At 48.1% G+C, this 17,758-nt stretch overlaps 1 protein-coding gene across 4 annotated transcripts in view; it reads left to right on the top strand.

Annotated features, from left to right (window-relative positions):
* SMOX (spermine oxidase) overlaps window positions 1-16,659 on the top strand; it is a 51,353-nt gene extending 34,694 nt beyond the window's left edge. For all 4 annotated transcript variants that reach the window (XM_027660472.1, XM_027660473.1, XM_027660471.1 and 1 more), the window contains 4 exons: window positions 4,626-4,799; window positions 7,651-8,350; window positions 14,751-14,911; window positions 16,173-16,659. In XM_027660472.1, the coding sequence (XP_027516273.1) occupies window positions 4,626-4,799; window positions 7,651-8,350; window positions 14,751-14,911; window positions 16,173-16,310 (1,173 nt within the window). In that variant the 3' untranslated portion in view covers window positions 16,311-16,659. The remainder of the gene's footprint in view (window positions 1-4,625; window positions 4,800-7,650; window positions 8,351-14,750; window positions 14,912-16,172) is intronic.
* The last annotated feature ends 1,099 nt before the right edge of the window (window positions 16,660-17,758 follow it).

The raw sequence follows: 17,758 nt of genomic DNA, 5'->3' as shown, positions 1-17,758 counted from the left end.
GGAGAGCACTGCAAACTGAGCAGTGCCTCCAAGGAAGGTCTCCAGTCCTGCAGAGCATCCACCTGGATTTACAACTGTGCTTTGCCAAGGGAAGCACCATGAGATAGGGCAGGAGAGCTCTCCAGCCACTCTTGTTTAAACACTGTCCTTCTTCAACCATGTACTGTGTGGGGCTGGCAGTGCTCAGGGTCACTGTCACTCCATTTGGTCAGTCTCCAAAAGGAAAGGGACACCAGCACTGGGAGGTTCCCCAGGCCATGATGCCCTTGCCATGTATTCATAATCTTCCCACCTTCCTCTCCATTCCTTCTGGGATAACTGGGGGAATTCTGGGGCTGGGGGAGGATTTTGGCCTGTTCCAGCTTATGCCACATCTGCATGACCTTCAGGAAAGTGTCAGGAGTGCAGCCTTTGAGGGTGATGTCTGCAGCTTCAGGGTCTGTGTATAACTCCTAGGAAAATGTGAGCAGGGACAATTGATCTCAGAGTTGCTCTTCTGTCCCTGCTAAGTTCTCACTTCCCTCTCCAAAGAGGTATTTAAAACCAGCTCCCAGTATTAGTGAAGGCTGGGAGGGAGGTGGTGAGCTGGACAAGTTAAGTGCAGGTGAAAAATCACACAGTCCATCGACCAGCCTGATTTAGAAAAAGCGCCTATTTTTACTTCAGCTTTTCAGTAGGGATTTGGTCCCTCAAGACCTGCCTCAGAGGAACCCTCCCTTTAACAATCAGCTAATTAACAGCCTTGTTATCTGTCAGCTTTCCCCTGTGTTCTGCAACAGCTTCTGGGGGAGGGATGCAGCCAAAGAATGACAGCGTTTTCCACCCTCCTCGCCCCCACCCCTTGCTGGGCTTCCTGCCATCCCCAATTAAGCTCCAGTGCCTTGCCTTGCAGTTATCGTGGAAAGCAGGACCAAAGGGCCACCGAGAGTCACTGTTCCCTCCCTGCCTCTATTGCACTGACAGATGTCTGGCCTGGAAACAGCCCGGACCTGTCTCCGTCGGGGTTTTTCACTGCCCGGGGATTAAGTCACTGCAGTTTTTAAGCCAAGTGAGAAAAAGACAATGCTATGGATCGTCACCGGCGCTGACAGGAAGGAGTGTGGATTGGGATGTGCTTTCCTGGCCTCCTTCAGCGTGGAGAAACTTCTTTATTTAGATTTGTTCTTCCTAAGAAACTGCCTTTTCCTGTGGTGGAGGAGCACGTATGTAGGGAACACGTGGAGGCAGAAGCTGGTGGGTGACAGAGGGGACATCCCTGCTGGAATCCACGTTCTCTGCACAGGCCCTGCTTGTGGGATGCCCCAGAGCTGGTCAGAAAGAAGACAGGAGATGTAAGCTGAAGTGAAGCTGTTTTAGGATTATGGACATTTAATTCACTCCTTTTAATTTCTGACCTTCAGCCCTTTCTGTCTTTCAGCCCCAGGCTGAGGGAGTTGGAGTTATTCAGCCTGGAGAACAGAAAGCTCCAGGGAGACCTTAGAGCCCCTTCCAGTGGTTTGAGGGACTCCAAGAGAGCTGGAGAGGGACTTTGAACAAGTGCATGGAGCGACAGGACAAGGAGTGATGGCTTTAAAGAGGGTTGAATTAGATTACATATTAGGAATTCTTCCCTGTGAGGCTGGTGAGACCCTGGCACAGGTTGCCCAGAGAAGCTGTGGCTGCCCCATCCCTGGAAGTGTTCAAGGCCAGGTTGGATGGGGCTTGGAGCAACCTGGGCTAGTGGAAGGTGTCCCTGCCCATGTTAGGGGATGGAACTAGGTGATCCTTAGGATCCCTTCCAACCCAAACCATTCCATGATTCTGTGAATTCCCTGCAGGATTGTATGTAAACCCTCAGAAATCAGGGAAGGAAATCTGCTGAGAATAAAGGGTTGTTTGAGGTATTCTGTGTCTTTTGCTTCTGCTACTGTTTTTCAGACAGACTTCTAGGGCCTGCCCAAACCCAGAGGAGCTTGAGAGTGAGAAGTGATTACTTCACTGTGCTGAGAGGAGTTTGCCAGTGGTAGGAGCTGGGAGTTAATGCAGTCTGGTCTTTGTTTTTGCTACTTGCTTATATCCAGGTATCTGATAATTGAAAAGGGAGAGGAATCTGGACTGTGTGTGGTGTAGCTCCCCCCTTGCTGCTGGATATGGTGCTCTGGGTTTGGATGCGTGGATATTTTGTCATCACCAGGATCTTTAAGGTCGTTCTTGATGCTGCCTTTCACCGGGATCTTGGAGTGAAAGTCCCCATGAACTCTCTCACGAACCCTACTGTCATCACATCATGCCAAAATGATTGGAGGAGGATGAGTTTTCAAATCCTAAAGTGCCTGTTCCCAGTGACTTCAGTGGTGGTCCCATAGGAATGATGATGCTTTCTGTTCTTGTCAGCAGTTTCTCACCTGGGTAAAGAAAGCCTAGGGAATTCCAACTCCAGACAGCACAATGCTGCTCCTTCTTCGTTGGAAATCTACCTTAAATGAGGGCTTCTAGTGAACCTTTTCTACAGTTTCATATACAGGATATGTTTGCTGCACGTGTACATCAAAGAATACGTTTTTTGAGCATCTTTTTGATTCTTTTTTTTCTGACAATTCATCTCTTAATGCAGGACTTGCTGTTATTTCTCCTTGTGCTTCTTGCTTATGACAGCTTTGCCTTCTGTTCTTCATCAAATGGTTCAGCACCCCCAAGAATCACAGAATATCCTGAGCTGGAGGTGACCCACAAGGATCATCGACTCCAGCTTCTGGCCCTGCCCAGGACAACACCAAAAATCACACTGTGTGTCTGAGTGCATTGTCCAAACACTTCTTGAACTTGAAAAGCAAGGAAATAATGGGGATTCTGAGAAAAAATAAGAAATCCTGATGGCGATTAAACTCACCTGCTCTCTGATCAATGGGATGGCACACACAGGAAAGACTTCACTTGATGGTTCCAGCACGGAGAACTGGGCCTTTCTGCCCTTTTCTCTGTGGGATAGAGAAGAATATAGTGGTTAACAGAAACATACCCAGGCTCACTCCTCCTGTTGGCCATGTGGTAGCTGGGTTTTAGCACAGCTTTGCTTGTCCTGTGCCTGTGTTATCTGCTTACAGAGCGCAATCAGCTTATGAAAGCTGAGCTGGTTGTGCTGACGCAGGGTCTGTGCAGCTCCGACCTGCTGGAAGTGGTTGGGGCCTCAAAAATCAGTGAACCTGGGAACCATGGGGTGTTGAAACTGCCAAAGAGCTTTTGGCACCGGGGAACAGAGAAGGCAGTATTTCCTTTGCTGGAAGCCTTCGTTTCATGTTGGGCGTTGGGCTCCACCTTTCTTGTCTGGGAGTCTCCTTGGACGGGCTGTGTCCCAGCCAATGTCTGCATTTCTTTTCTGTCTTTACCACTCACTTTTCTTGTAATTATTCTCTGGTTTTGTAGTTTATTTCAGCCTTTTTTTTTTTCACTCCTTCACTTATTTTCTTCTTCAGTTTCTTCCTCATCTCTTACTTGCCCTTATCAACTCGTCTTCCTCCATTCACTCACAGACCTGCCACTCACTCCTACCACTGCTGTGCATTTTTCCTCACCACCTCCCTTTCCTCATCATCCCTCTATTTTGCCTCCTCAAATTCGCTTTATTCCTAAAACCCAAGAGGAAAATCAAGCTCCTGGGGAGAATCAGAGTGGCAAGAACCTAAAACACGGTGGATTAGCCCTATCAGCAGGGAATGGGAAGCTCTGAGAGCCTTTGAAGGCAAGGCTGCCACAGTTCTGCCAGCTTCCTGCCAGATGTTTACTGTTGAGTTCAACTTCTCAGCACATCCAAATAATCTGTCTCCAAAAAAGGTGTAATCAAGCCATCTTTGGCAGGAAAAACTCGCCAAGCAGGGATGTCATCTCTCCTAGTAAGAGCACTGTGCACCCTGTGGCGTGATGTAAATGGACACATTCTGGACAAACAACTTGTTAATGGGATGAGTTGCACTTCTGAGAGGCATCTTTTGAAAGCTTTCCTGTGTTGAAAGATTCCTTGGAGTTTTTCCATGGAAATGAAGGGCCGTGACACAACTGCAGGCTCTTCTGGCAACATTAGGCAGAAGTACAGGTTACTCCAGGCAGCCACAAGCAGAGGGCTGAGGTGGATGGTGTTTTCTCGCTTCTTAAGTGGAAAACTGGGGTTAAAAAATTGTCGGGAATATCTTCTTCGAAGAAGAATGATTTGTTACAATGGGTTTTTCCTTGTGAGTCTTCCTCAGGCTGGCTCCTGGTGGGGGGCTCTAGAGATGTCACTGTTTTCCATGGATCTATACCTGCCTTGTGCTCAACAAATTAAACGTGTGCACACAGAATTCCCTTACTGTGCTGGTCGATTCCTGTTTTTCATGGAAAAATAGAAAAATAACTATGGAACTGAGTTCCCTCACTCTGGTGGATTCCCTCTAAATAATGGAGAAGGTGGAAGGGCTGGTGCCAGGTTAGAGCAACCTGAGATTGCACCTGAGACACGGAGATGGGAGAAGATGTGAGGAAGCCCGTGGGTTCTGCTGGCAGGAGAAGGTGATCTGACTGCGCTGGGTTGGGATGGAGGATAAAGGGTCGTGCTCGGGGCATGGATTCTACTGGGAATCATGTTGTCCATCCTTCTGTCCTGTCTCTGGCAGGTCTATAACCTGACTCAGGAGTTCTTCCAACGAGGTAAACCAGTCAATGCCGAGAGCCAGAACAGTGTGGGCGTCTTCACGCGGGACGTCGTGCGCAAACGCGTCAAGGCCGACCCGGATGACACGGAGGCCGTCAAGAGGCTGAAACTGGCCATGATCCAGCAGTACCTGAAGGTATGTGTGCATGCCACTGGGGTTATTTTTTTGGTTTTAACTACGATCAGACAAATCCTGAACCTCAGGACCTGGCAGAGCCTTGTCCAGCACTGGGGACTTGCTTTCTGTGTTTGTGTTGACAGCTTCTCCTCCTGAGGCAGACCCGGAGACAATGGGCTGAAACAGTGCCTTTACTCCTTTTTTTCCCCCTTAAACTCCAAGCTTTCTAATTAGAAGTGGCTTTCTTAGGCCCTGTTAAACTTTCTGATGTGATTTAATGTTTTTTTACCACCTGAAACTACTTTATTGTCAGGGTCATTTAGCAGTGTCCTGTCTTGTGCCTTACACATGATTGTGCTTGAGTGTTTTTTACCTCTGTCCATATCTCAGAGACCAGAAGAAATGTCATCTTGATACTAGTAATTTGCTGAAGAAGTCCCCAGAAAGCATTTTGAAGGTAAAGCAATAAAATCCAAGGTAGACTGTATAAACTCATGTCCTAATCATCTTTCCTTATGCCTTTCCTAGTTCTTTTTAGCTCCTCGATGCCTTGGCTAAAAGACTTCTCTGTGGGATGAGGACTTAATGCTGCATCAGGCAGCACTCCATAAATACAGTGTAACAACCATTTCTATTTCGATTAGAATTACCTAAAATATCCTGAAATGAGGCAGGGGAGGCAGGCAGCACTTTGTCATGTGGGGAAGTGTATGGAGTTCACCATTTACAGTGGGAACCCAAAGGAAAGAGAAATAAAGATGTAAAGAGTCTCACAGGAGGTCTGTGATAAAGCTGAAGTTTGAACCCTGGTGTCCTGAGCCTGATATCTCAGTGTCCCAACCCAAAAACTTGTGTCACAGGGTGTCTCCACAGTTGCCACGTGAAGTTATTTATTGTGTTATCCATGCAAGATCATCCATGCAGAGAGGGTTAGTCATCTGATACAGCTCTTGTTTGCCTGGTGGTTCCTTCTGTGGTTGCTACAGGTTGCCAGAGCCTTTTCTGCAAGTCTTGCAAATCCCTTCTCATGTGTAAATACCTGAGAACAACAAAGCTTCTCATACTTAAGACTATCAGATGAGAAAGTGGGGATTAACCGGGTCTCAGGCAAAGTATACTCTTGGTAGTTGCTTGTTTTTCCCTCTGGCGTTTTGGCTTCATGGTTGAAAGACTCAAACAGCCATCACAATGTGGTGTGTCCTGTTGGGGCATCCAGGCAGGATGAGCATCCTGTTGTGTGCCCTGGGGTGCAGGGTTTGTGTTGTGGGTCAGCAGAACTTACCATGGGGGTGCGTTGGGAAGTTCTCAGCCAGCAGATGGGGTGGAACCACAGCACATTCTGAGGATGGGGCTTCCCTCAGTCTCCACAGGAGTCACTGGGCAATGACCAGGATGGGAAAACCACCTCTTTGTCACTACAGTCACAGGAGCAGCCTGTGAACTACTTGACTCGTTTGCTTGACACCTTATCCCAGCACAGAGATTCTGCCCTGCACCAGAATGCTCCACAGGGAGAGGGTCTAGGCTCATCAGGCTTCTAAACATGGTCATTAAAGTCTGGAAAGGCCTGGAAAATGGGTCAAAGGGTGAGGCAAGGAATTGTAATGTTCCCTTTGCCTAAAATGCTTAAAGAATTATAGTGTGTGAGTGATTGTGACTCCGGTGAAGATTTTAAGATCACTGTGTCCCGTGCATCAAGATTATCATTACAAGCTTATCACAAGACAGCCCAAACATCCTGCCTTTGTTCCAGGGATTGTTGGAAGCTACAGCTATGCCTAATACTCCTACACACATTAACCAACAGGTTAATGAATCTAAAGCTTTGGTAATCACATCAAGGGAATCAAACACACGTGTCTTAAATCTTGGCATTTCCCTTTCCCGTCTCCTTTGGTTCCTTCTGTGCTGGGTCCTCTCACTTCCAGCAGATTGTTAGTTTGCTGATTGCTGACTGTTTGACAGCATGCTGAAAGCTGCAGACAGCAGAAAGAGCTGCCAAAAGATTTTCATGGCTCCTTGTGGGAACATCTATTAACATTGGAACAAGCATCTGATTAACTCAGCTCCAGGTTCTGCTGTAGGAGCACCAAGTGGACGGTTCCTGGCCAGTGGAGGGGGTTTTAAAGGACAGAAAAGAGTCAGAACTGTAACCCACAATCGTACAGAAGCAAAGACATCATGGAATCATAGAATCCCAGCATGGTTTGGGTTGGAAGGGACCTTAAAGAACATCTAGTTACAACCTCCCTGCCATGGGCAGAAACAGCTTCCACCAGACCAGGTTATTCCATGCCCTGTCCAACCTGGCATTGAACACTTCCAGGGATGGGGCAGCCACAGCTTCTCTGCACAGCCTGTGTCAGGGCCTCACCACCCTCACAGTCAAGAATTTCTTCCTAAAATCTAATTCAACCCTCTTTCAGTTTAAAGCCATCACTCCTTGTCCTGTCCCTCTGTGCCCGTGTCCGAAGTCCCTCTCCAGCCTCTCTTTAGGCACTGGAAGGTGATTTAAGGTCTCCCCAAAGTCTTCTCTTCTTCAGGCTGAACGCCCCCAACTCTCTCAGCCTCTCTCCAGAGCAGAGGGGCTCTGGCCCTCTGGTCTCTGACCTCTGGATGATGCAACTGTTGCTGATGCAACCCAAGCTCGTTACCATGACAAAATGGTTTCTCTGGTTGCAAGGAAGGCTAAGGATTGATTTTTGTCAGATCCTGTGGCTAAGCACTTCTTTACTAGCAAAAATAACGTGGTTTCAGAGTGGGATTCAGGACTCCCATCCTGTGCAGCTCCTCTGTGCCCTTGAAACGTTGTGCTGTGGCAAAAGGAGTTGCTCTGTGGCAATGTTGCTTTTGTGTTGCTTTCCCTTAGGTAGAGAGTTGTGAGAGCAGCTCCCACAGCATGGATGAAGTCTCGCTGAGTGAATTTGGGGAATGGACCGAGATCCCTGGGGCTCATCACGTCATTCCTTGTGGTTTCATTAAAATCGTGGAGATTTTGGCCCGCTCCATTCCCAAGTCTGTCATTCAGCTCCGCAAGCCGGTCAAGTGCATCCACTGGAACCAGTCGGTCAGCAAGGAGATTGAGAGGGTGGCTGACCACAACAGTGACCTCCCTGAGGAGAACAAGAGCTCTGATGTCTTCGTGGAGTGCGAGGACTGTGAGTTCATCCCAGCTGACCACGTCATCGTGACGGTGTCGCTGGGAGTCTTGAAGAAACGCCACGAGAGCCTGTTCCACCCCCGCCTGCCCGAGGACAAGGTGATGGCCATTGAGAAACTCGGGATCAATACGACTGACAAGATTTTCCTGGAGTTCGAAGAGCCTTTCTGGAGCTCTGAATGCAACAGCATCCAGTTTGTCTGGGAGGATGAGGCAGAGAGCGAGAGCTTGACTTACCCCGAGGAGCTGTGGTACAAGAAGATCTGCAGCTTTGACGTGCTGTACCCACCGGAGAGGTACGGCCACGTCCTCAGTGGCTGGATCTGTGGAGAAGAGGCTTTGATTATGGAGAAGTGCGATGATGAAACTGTGGCAGAAACCTGCACCGAAATGCTACGTAAATTTACAGGTCAGCCGTGCTCTGGTGGGAGAGGGAGCGTGGGGCTGGGGTGTTGGATAACCACGAGGAAGGAAATGCTTTAAAGTCATTTTTAGTTCTTTGGCATTTTATGTCCCTTTGAACGTGCGTGTGCTCCCTGCACAACTCCTGCTTGGGTGTGCCTGGGAGCTATTTATATACAGAGGGGCTGATAACCAGCTCAGGAAGTGGTGGGCAGAAGTGCTTGAGGATTCCACATCCTCTGCTTTATTTAATCACAAATAACTCTTCACACAAATAACTCTCCAGCAGCTGAAGCTGTCAAACTCGGTACCTCTGAGGGCTGGTCTCAGCTGTGGAAAACAGCAGGGCTCTTTCAGAAGTTGAACCAGTTTAGATCAGCTGAGATGTGGTTGAATCACATCCCCGACTTCCATTCAATATCAGCTCTGTGGAAATCTCATCAGCCTAAATTTCAAACAATCTGTTGACCCTGAGAGCTTCCCTTTTCTGGGTGCATCACTTAAACCTTCCTGGACTTCACAGATTTTGTGTTTATTAAGGGCAGCAGTTGGAGTTATTATACTGAGAAAATCCAAGATGAAATCACTAAAACTAGTAATACTGCAGAGGTCTTAGAAATCCTCTGATGGCTGAAAGAAATAGAGATGGACTTATTAGCAGCTTTGAAATAAGGATTTTGAATTTATACATGATTACAAGAGCAGCATCCTCCACATTTAGATGTGGTTTATGCTCTTCAGGAGGTGGGTCCTGTGATTAAATGATTTATATTTTTCTGCCAGCTCGTGTTAGCCAAGTCTCAACACCCAGTGGGTTTCCAGCCTTACCACTTTCCATGGACCTCCAACTAACTGGAGAAATGTGCCTCCACAAGTGTAGCTTTTCCCTGTCCTTACAGACCATTTACTACCAACAATATGGAGATCTAGAAAATCATAGAATTACAGAATGTGCTGAGTTGGAAGGGACCCATCAGGATCATCCAGCCCAACTCCTGGCTCTGCACAGGACACCCCAAGAATCCCCACATGTCCTGAGAGTGTTGTCCAAACACTCCTTGAGCTCTGGCAGCCTTGCTGCTGTGACCACTGCCCTGGGGAGCCTGTTCAGTGCCCGAACACCCTCTGGGGGAAGAAGCTTTTTCCTGAAAAGGCCCTGGAATCTGAGGACTGTCTGCATAACTGGCCTCTACCAAAAGAGGTTTTAGATTTTACCACTCTCTCCAGAAATCCTGAGTTTGGATTCAGAACCTCTAATGCAATGCCCAGACCTGCCCCCTTGTTTCAGCTGGTGCCTCCTGAGCTGTTTGTGTGTGGGGTGTTGGGTGTCCCTACGCTCCATGTCACGTCAGTTCCTACGCACCTTCCTTCCCTCTGACCTCAGCAGGCCACTGCAGCTCTAGGCAGGCATAGCAGGAGGCTCTTCTTTCTCAGGCCAAGTTGTTCCAGTGCTGACGTCTCCCAGAGTGTACAAACAACCCTGTTTGTTGCAGCGTTTCTTGCTTCAAACATTTTTTTTGGTTTTTTTTTTATTTTTTTTTACAAAACACCTCAATTCATCAGTGGGAATTTGGCTCTCGGGGTCTTTCTCAGTTTGGCACATGGGAATATTCTCTCCCTCTTCTCTCTGGGCTCGTTCAGTGTTATTGTTTGCGTGTGTTGGATGTTCCTCTCTTCCTCCCAGGATGGAAATATGTTGGCTCTGGGTCCTTGGGTATGTGCTGCAGTTGCTGTTCCAGCTGATGCTGCACCTGGTCACTGTCCATCAGACTCCTCAGCAGGGTGAGCTCTGTCTCAGCCCCCTGCTAATCCCGGGATATTTATCCCTGGAGAATTTCAGACTGAATACCAGGGCCTTGCCCTACATGGAGCATTTTGTGCATCAGCTCAGAGGTGGCCTTGCTGCTGCTCAAAACAGAAGACCTGTTGTTGGAGCACCCATTACACAGCATGAGCTGTTCCACCTTCTGCTCCAGAAAAACTTGTTAGTTCGTAGAAAACCTTTTCACAGATCTTGCAGGACAGCCCGGCTGAGGGAGCTGGGTTTATCCTGTTGCCCTTGTTCCCATTTTCCCTAGCAGGTTCACAGAAGGAGCAGTACCTCAGGGCTGATCTGGGCCAGGTGCCAGGCTGGCTGAAATAACAGAAGTGTGCTCAGCTCTCCGTGCACCTCCTGCCTTCTCCGCTGATCTGTTCCATTGGGAGTGAGAGAGGGAGCTGGACCAGCAGCCTGCTGTCTGTGATGCAGCTGTAGTCACTTCTGAACACAGCTGGACTCCTCTGGTCCAACTCACACCACCAAACTCAGCTTTTAAACCTTTCTCACCACTCAAGTTCACATAAGTCAGTTAACCAAGTTAGGAAACTAGTCCTACCAGGATCCTAAGCTCAGTGGAAATCCTGGGTCTTCCATGAGGCAGCTCAGATCTTCCATACCTCACTTGGTGCTCTGTGACATCTTCTGAAGCAGCTTTTCTCTACTGAGTATAGAGGGAGCCTCATATTCAGTAATGAAAGTAGACAGTTTGAGCCTTTTAACATTCACTTTGCCTTTTGTGCCTTTCATGTCCTGGATATGAAATCCCCCACACTCCTACTTCTTATTCTTCTGAGAAAGGATTGATGCATTACCAGGTGGGTTCCCATCTTCTGCTGTGTTTTCCCAGTCTGTTGCCCATGGTGGCCTTTCCTTTGGCTTCAGGGTTTGTTATGCCAGTGCTAAGTTAAATCTATTCTTTTAGACTCACACTGAGAATCCCTCTCTGCAAATTGACCTTAAATTTCACTCACAGGCTGCAGATTATCTGGCTTTGCTGTGAAAAGCCCTGAGGATTGTTCTGACTTAAGAACCATCGACAATTACTGCTTTTCACAACTGGATCTGATTAAATGGAATACCTCAGAGCAATTAGGAGTCTTGCTCTGCTGTCTTTGTTAGCTGAGCTCCAAGAGTTAGAAGCCAGAGGCAGTAGCCACAGGCCTGGATCACTGGAGCCTGTCAGGCTGTGGATGGAGATGCCCTGAGTTGTCCTCTCTGACCTCCAGCTATTTATCTAGAGGGGAACAGATCTCTTTTAGGTTCTGCTTCACATCTCCCAGCCCCATGTGGGTGTCTGGGGTACCACGATGTCTCTCTGGTGGTTGTAGTTCCTATTGTGTGAGTAGTACCCCAGATCTCCCTTGATGGGATCTTAGATCCCTGCTCTCAGGGGTGTCTTAATCTGGATCTGTGAGTTGATTTTAATAAATCTCTGTAGTCACACCTCCCAGGAGCTGAATAAAAATGGGATTGTGTGAGGCATCTGGATTTATCTTCCACAGCTGCACAAGTGGAAATCTGTGGCAGAAAAGTGCGTGCCCTCCTACTTCAGTGAAGGCCAAGATCCCTTTTTTAGCCATTTTATCTCTCTTTGGACAGTGAAAACTGAGAAGTTTCCACATCTGTGTTGTTACTTTTATCTGTAGGCAAAGGCATGTACGTGTTTACTCTATTTAAGAGCAGATTAAGTCCAATTAAATATGTTCCCTGAAGGAGTGTGGCTCCCAGTCTTTGTAGTTTTTGTCCTGCAAACAACAGTTCAGGATCAGAGCTCATGTTACATGTTTCAACCAAAATCCTCCTCTATTCCTGCAGCAGAAGTGCACGTCTCCTGATCTTGCTCTTAGAAGCAGCTGCTGACATTAAAAGGTGCAGAAATGCAGAATGCAGGGGTACAGTGGTTGCACAGTGGGCTCGTGGGTCCTGCTAATGTGGTTTGATGTGCCGGAGAACCTGGAAGGAGCTCATGAGAGCTGGTGCCTCTGCAGCACAGCTGGGGAGGGAGGCTGGCTTCAGTTTTGGGAGCTGGTATAGCTGTGTTTTGGTGTGCCCAGGCTCCTTCCCCTGCTCCACACTGACAACTGGCTCAGACATCCCTCCCTGAAGCTCTGCCACCTGCCTGAGGCCACACACTTCACGTGTCTGTGCTGCAGTCTCCCTTGAGATGGAGTTGCTACGTGAGGAGCAATTCCCTGTGGGAAGGCTGGTGTTTGCCTGTGTGAGGTCATCCATGGGAAACACTGCAGGACAAAGCTGGTGCTTTTGCCAGCCTGAGGATTGCTCTGTTCAACATGAAGGCCAGCAACTGCTGCGTTTGTGTCACTGGGCTGATGGCCCTACAAACCCTTTCATGAACAAATTTCAGCCGTTTCACAGACCTGTGGCCTTACCTGCAGGCTGACAAACCCTCATCTCATGAGGGTGCTCCTCATGTTAATCATGGTTTTATCAACATCTTGTTGATAATTCTGGACATGGAAACACACACCAGCTACAGAAGAGGCACCCCCAGCCCTCTACAGAGACTCCTTTGATTTGAAAATCCATCGTGTTCTGGTTGTTGTGCAGTGCAGGCTGATGGGTGGCCCTGCTTGGGGGTCTGTTGTCTAACAGCTTCCATGGTGTGCTCTCCTGGGCTTTCCCACAGCCCTCAAAAATAAAACACCATAACTTGTTTCCTTGACACATCTGAGAGCTCCCTGTTCTCAGACTCCCTTGGGCTTTGCACTTCCAGGCATTCCTGCTTTGAAGAATCTTGGAGGAGCATATTTTAGAGGCTTTGTTATGCGAAGCTGTTGCTCCTGAAACAACATTGGTTTGTAGGATGTGTTTTGTTTGTGGCCTGTATTTATTTGCTAGTCTGGGACATATTTTGATCTGGGGGCTGGTGGTTAGAAAGTGTTCACAGTGTACTCTGGGCAGGCCATCCAAGGGCTTCTGCTCTGTTCCAGCCCTGTATTCCATAACTCTGGTTGACACACAATGTTCCTGAAAGCAGCAGCTGAACCAGGGAAGTAACCTGCTCCTGATTTCAAGGAATTGAAGGCACAGCTAAATAACAGTTTAGTAGAACTAAATAATGTAATGCCTAACTAATCTTTACAGTTGGATGTCTCCCTCTTTAAGCTGTGATGAAGAAAGTGGGGGAATTTGGGTTGTCTCAGAGCAGGCTGAACCTGTTGAGTTGTCACAGAGTCGGAGTCTGAAGCAGGCACAGGATCTGTGTGAGATGCAGACAAGTCTCCAAACCCTTCCTTCCTGTGACAGTCTCTTACAATCACAGAATGGTTTATGTTGGAAAAGCCCTTTAAGACCACTAAGTCCAACTGTTCCCCCAGAACTGCCAAGGGCAGCACTAACCCATGTCCCCAAGTGCCACCTCCACATGACTTTTAAATCCTTCCAGAGATGGGGACTCCACCACTGCCTCAAAGTTGCCTCCAAGGGTGGATCTTGGCTCCCGCAGGGAGAATTTCTCTTCATTGGAATTCTTCATGTCCCATCTCCCCATTCCTCTCCTGCCAAGCCAGATATGATCATGGGACTCCAACAGAATCAGTGACACTGAGGTGGCCCCAAACCAGCCTAGCAAGAGAGTCTCCCTATTTATACCTGGCTCTTTCTATTTGTACCTGGGGCTCTTCTGCCACCAGCTGGTGCTCAGCTGCCTTGGCTGCAGTCCTGGATCCCGTGTGCTCCTGTGCTCTTTGGGATGGGAACAGTGGCTGATGATCACTGGTGCACTCCAGTGCCCCTGAAAATCCTACAGCAATCTAGAAATCATCCTACTTCCAGCCTCAAAAGTCTTCTTTCCATGCTGTGTGTGTTCTGCAAAATGGGTCTGTTGGAATTTAAGTTTATTTGGGGAGGGGGGGGGGCAACTGGGTTGCAGTTGGAATGAGTAATGCAGGTTTTGAGAACTTTCTGACAGGTTTTTCTGGGCCCCCACATAATGAAGATTTGCCTTCTAGCATCTTACTCACTTCTCTTTGGAGGTACATCTCTCTCTCAAGACCACCTAAAAATCCAATTCAGACTAGGCACCCAGTTAAATACCTAAAATTTGGTGAGATCAATCACATGCTTCATCACAAGCAGTCTCCCCACCACAAATGAGAGCAGGAGATGCTCTGTATTTTCAGCTAGACCATATCCAGGGTTCACTGAAGCTCCCCAGTCTTTCAGGAATGTAGGCATTTTAATGATCTTTCCCCAAATGAACCACAGAATCATTTAGGTTTGAAAAGACCTCCACAGTCATCAAGTCCAACCTTTGACCAACCATCACCTTGTCAGCCAAACCACAGCACTGACTGTCATGTCCAGTTGATTCTTGAACACCTTCAGGGCTTGGGGGACTCCAGCACCTCCCTGGAAAACAGAAGAGCTGAGTTAAAAGGGAGGATGTTTCTGTTATACAGATAGTTAGAACTCAGTAAGAGAAGAGAGATCTGGTTTGGGGGCTCTTCCCTGTAACCTGCAGGCTCTGTTAGGATGGATGTCCAATAAATGAGACCGAATTTATCAGACCACACCTTGCACCCTTGGACAGAGCTTTACTTTCTCTCTTCCGCTTCTCCCCCCCCAGGGAATCCAAACATTCCGAAACCTCGCCGGATCCTGCGGTCCTCCTGGGGCAGCAACCCCCACTTCCGTGGATCCTACTCCTACACCCAGGTTGGGTCTAGTGGGGCCGACGTGGAGAAACTTGCTAAACCACTGCCTTACGCCGAGAGCTCCAAAACTCCTGTAAGTGTGGCCCAGACTGGGAGCGTGGCAGCACAACTGATGTGATTTTTACTGGGGTAGTGAGTTTTCTGGGAGGGAGGTTGAAAAACACAATCCCTGGCTGGGCTTTCCAGTAGTGTGTGTTCCTGTGTTCCTGTTTTTTAAGTTGCACATTACCCCCTTTGAACGAATGGCGTCCGTGGGATTTTATCCCTTTGACGTTTGGAATGCCGGCATCCCCGCATTCTCTCCCTGAGTTTATCAAGAGCTGCTCATCCATGTGGCTTTTGGAATTGTGATCTCTGCGTTTTATGGCCATTAGCCTTATTGTCCAGTTCAGAATTCCTTAAAAAAGCACGTGTTAACCCGTTTTAAAGCTTGTTCTTAAACACATGCCCCTGCTGGTGTCTGAATGTGTCAGAGGTGCATATTAGGAAATCTCTCTTGTGTTGGCAGGGCAGGCTGAGGGAGGCCCAGTCCTTGGCAGGGGAGGATGGATTTTCTCCTCAGACAGTGCCTTTGCTTTCTGAATATAGCAAGGAGCACACATGGAGATGGTTACCACAGCTCAGCTGATGAGCAGGAGCACATTTAGCCAAACTCACCCCATCATTCAGGGTTACGTGTCCAAATCCAAAGACAAAGGCTGATGGAAATGCAGCCTTCCGAGCAGTTGCCCAGTCTGTTCCCTCCACCAGAGCAGATATAATTTTATTCAGTGCAGAAATCTACTTAAAAAGAACAGCAGGAGTTTTAGAAATCTTTCTGTGTAGTTCCCAGGGAAGAGAGGTACCTGAAACTCCTACCTTGAAGCTGAGTTGGAACTGTAGCAAGTGTTGGTGTAAGAGATACAACACTGTCTCTCACCCTCTGGGTTTTGAGACGTGACTGTTTTTTTTCCTTCTGAAGTTGATGCCCAGAAGAAAAATTACCTTAATGCCTAAAAGGCTGAGGTATAATTTAGGGGAGCAAAGGGAGGAGATAGTATGGAAAAGGTGCAGGTTTGTTTAAGGTTCCTGGAGCTGGGACCTGTCCTTGTGGAACACCGTGTTGGGATTTGGAGAGCCAACATTCCAAAACAGATGTCAACCCATGGGGCTACCCCATCCCACGTTGGAGCAACCTGGTCTAATGGATGAGGAACGAGATGAGCTTTAATGTCCCTCCCAACCCAAACCATGATTCCACGTGGGAGGGCACAGAGGGGTTTGTCTCCTTTTAGCCTCACATCCGCTTTCCAGTGAGTTCTGCTGAGCTGTGCCACTTTTCCCGTCCTCTGCAGCCGATGCAGGTGATGTTTTCGGGGGAGGCCACTCACAGGAAGTATTATTCCACGACCCACGGTGCTGTGCTCTCTGGGCAGAGAGAGGCTGCTCGTCTCATTGAGATGTACCAGGACCTCCTGCAGTGCCGGACCTGAAAGAGCCCTGCCGGTGACCACCACACCTCCCAGACCCTCCTGCAGGTGTGTGGAGGGGCTCTTTTTTACTTCAGTTCACAGTAGAACAGCCTTTATCTTTTCTATTAAAAAATAAAAAAAACCCTAATTGTTAAAAATGTTAGTCATCAATAGCTTCATTTCCATGTGCTGTATTGTTAACAGGGGAAGGGTGCTCCTTTGGTCTGGTAAACTGTTTCTTTGTCATTTTAATTATAATTTCACTTTTGGTGCCTATCATATGTTTTTTTTTCTCTGTTTCTCTTTCTGTATTGTAAGTGCCTTCTATACTAAAATAAATGTTGTAATAAAAAGACTGGGTGCTGTGGTACTTCCTGGATGCTTCATTTGGTAACTTTAAACTCTTTTATTCAACGTTACAAAAGCAGGGGTTTTCTCTCTTCCTACAGGTTTTGGTGTAGGATAATCTTGAGATAGATCTGGATACTCAATGTACTGATTGATCTCAATTAATCATGCAAAGAATTGCACTGTAGATACACAGCTTATTTGCCTTGTCCAGATTAACACAGGGATCATTCTGTGTCACATATTTAACTCTCTCACCTCTCTGTGGGCATTTGGGCTTCAGGAAATCTGCTGATAATTCCATGGGGGAGTTTGCCTTTTCTCTGTCCCTGCATCCCTTGTCCCCAGTCCCTCTCCAGCTCACCTGGAGCCCCTTTAGGCCCTGCAAGGGGCTCTCAGCTCTCCCTGGAGCCTTCTCTTCTCCAGGGGAACCCCCCCAGCTCTCCCAGCCTGGCTCCAGAGCAGAGGGGCTCCAGCCCTGGCAGCATCTCTGGGGCCTCCTCTGGACTCTCTCCAGCAGCTCCACATCCTTGTGCTGTTGTTCCCAGGGCTGGAGGGAGCTCTGCAGGGGGGTCTCACCTGAGGGGGCAGAGGGGCAGAATCCCCCCCTGTCCTGCTGCCCACGCTGGGGGCGCAGGGGATTCTGGAATACCAGTGCACATTCTCTGAGAGGTGATGGCACCCCAGAACTCAGACACACAGTGTCACTGTGTCCTTTCCTTTGTGCTCAGCTTGGGCCCAGCTGTGTGTAAATATCTCAGTTCATCAACAAGATTTATTGTTTTGGGCAGAGAGGCCAGTGCTGCTGAACCACAAGGAGACCAAACAGCAGTGCCAAGGATGAGGAAAGTCTGACCAGGTTTGTTCAGGAGCCTGCCAGCTCCTCCTGGTGGGATCAGGACAGCAGCTCTGACAGTGACACCTCTCATGGTGACCGAGTAGAACTGCTTGGAAATACATCACAAAAGTGATTAAAAATGTCCACAAGCAAAACTGGTGAAAGAGGGGGGGGTATCAAGAAAAATCTTTGAAAATGAACTTGGGGTGAATGGATAAAGATGCTGCAACAAGACTGTCCTGATGTGGACCATGTAAACCTTTGGGAAGGCATCCAGGATCAA

Source organism: Corapipo altera, unplaced genomic scaffold (assembly GCF_003945725.1).
Source record: "Corapipo altera isolate COAL_440 unplaced genomic scaffold, ASM394572v1 295, whole genome shotgun sequence".
Classification (NCBI taxonomy): Eukaryota; Metazoa; Chordata; class Aves; order Passeriformes; family Pipridae; genus Corapipo; species Corapipo altera.
This window is presented reverse-complemented; position numbering and strand designations above follow the sequence as displayed.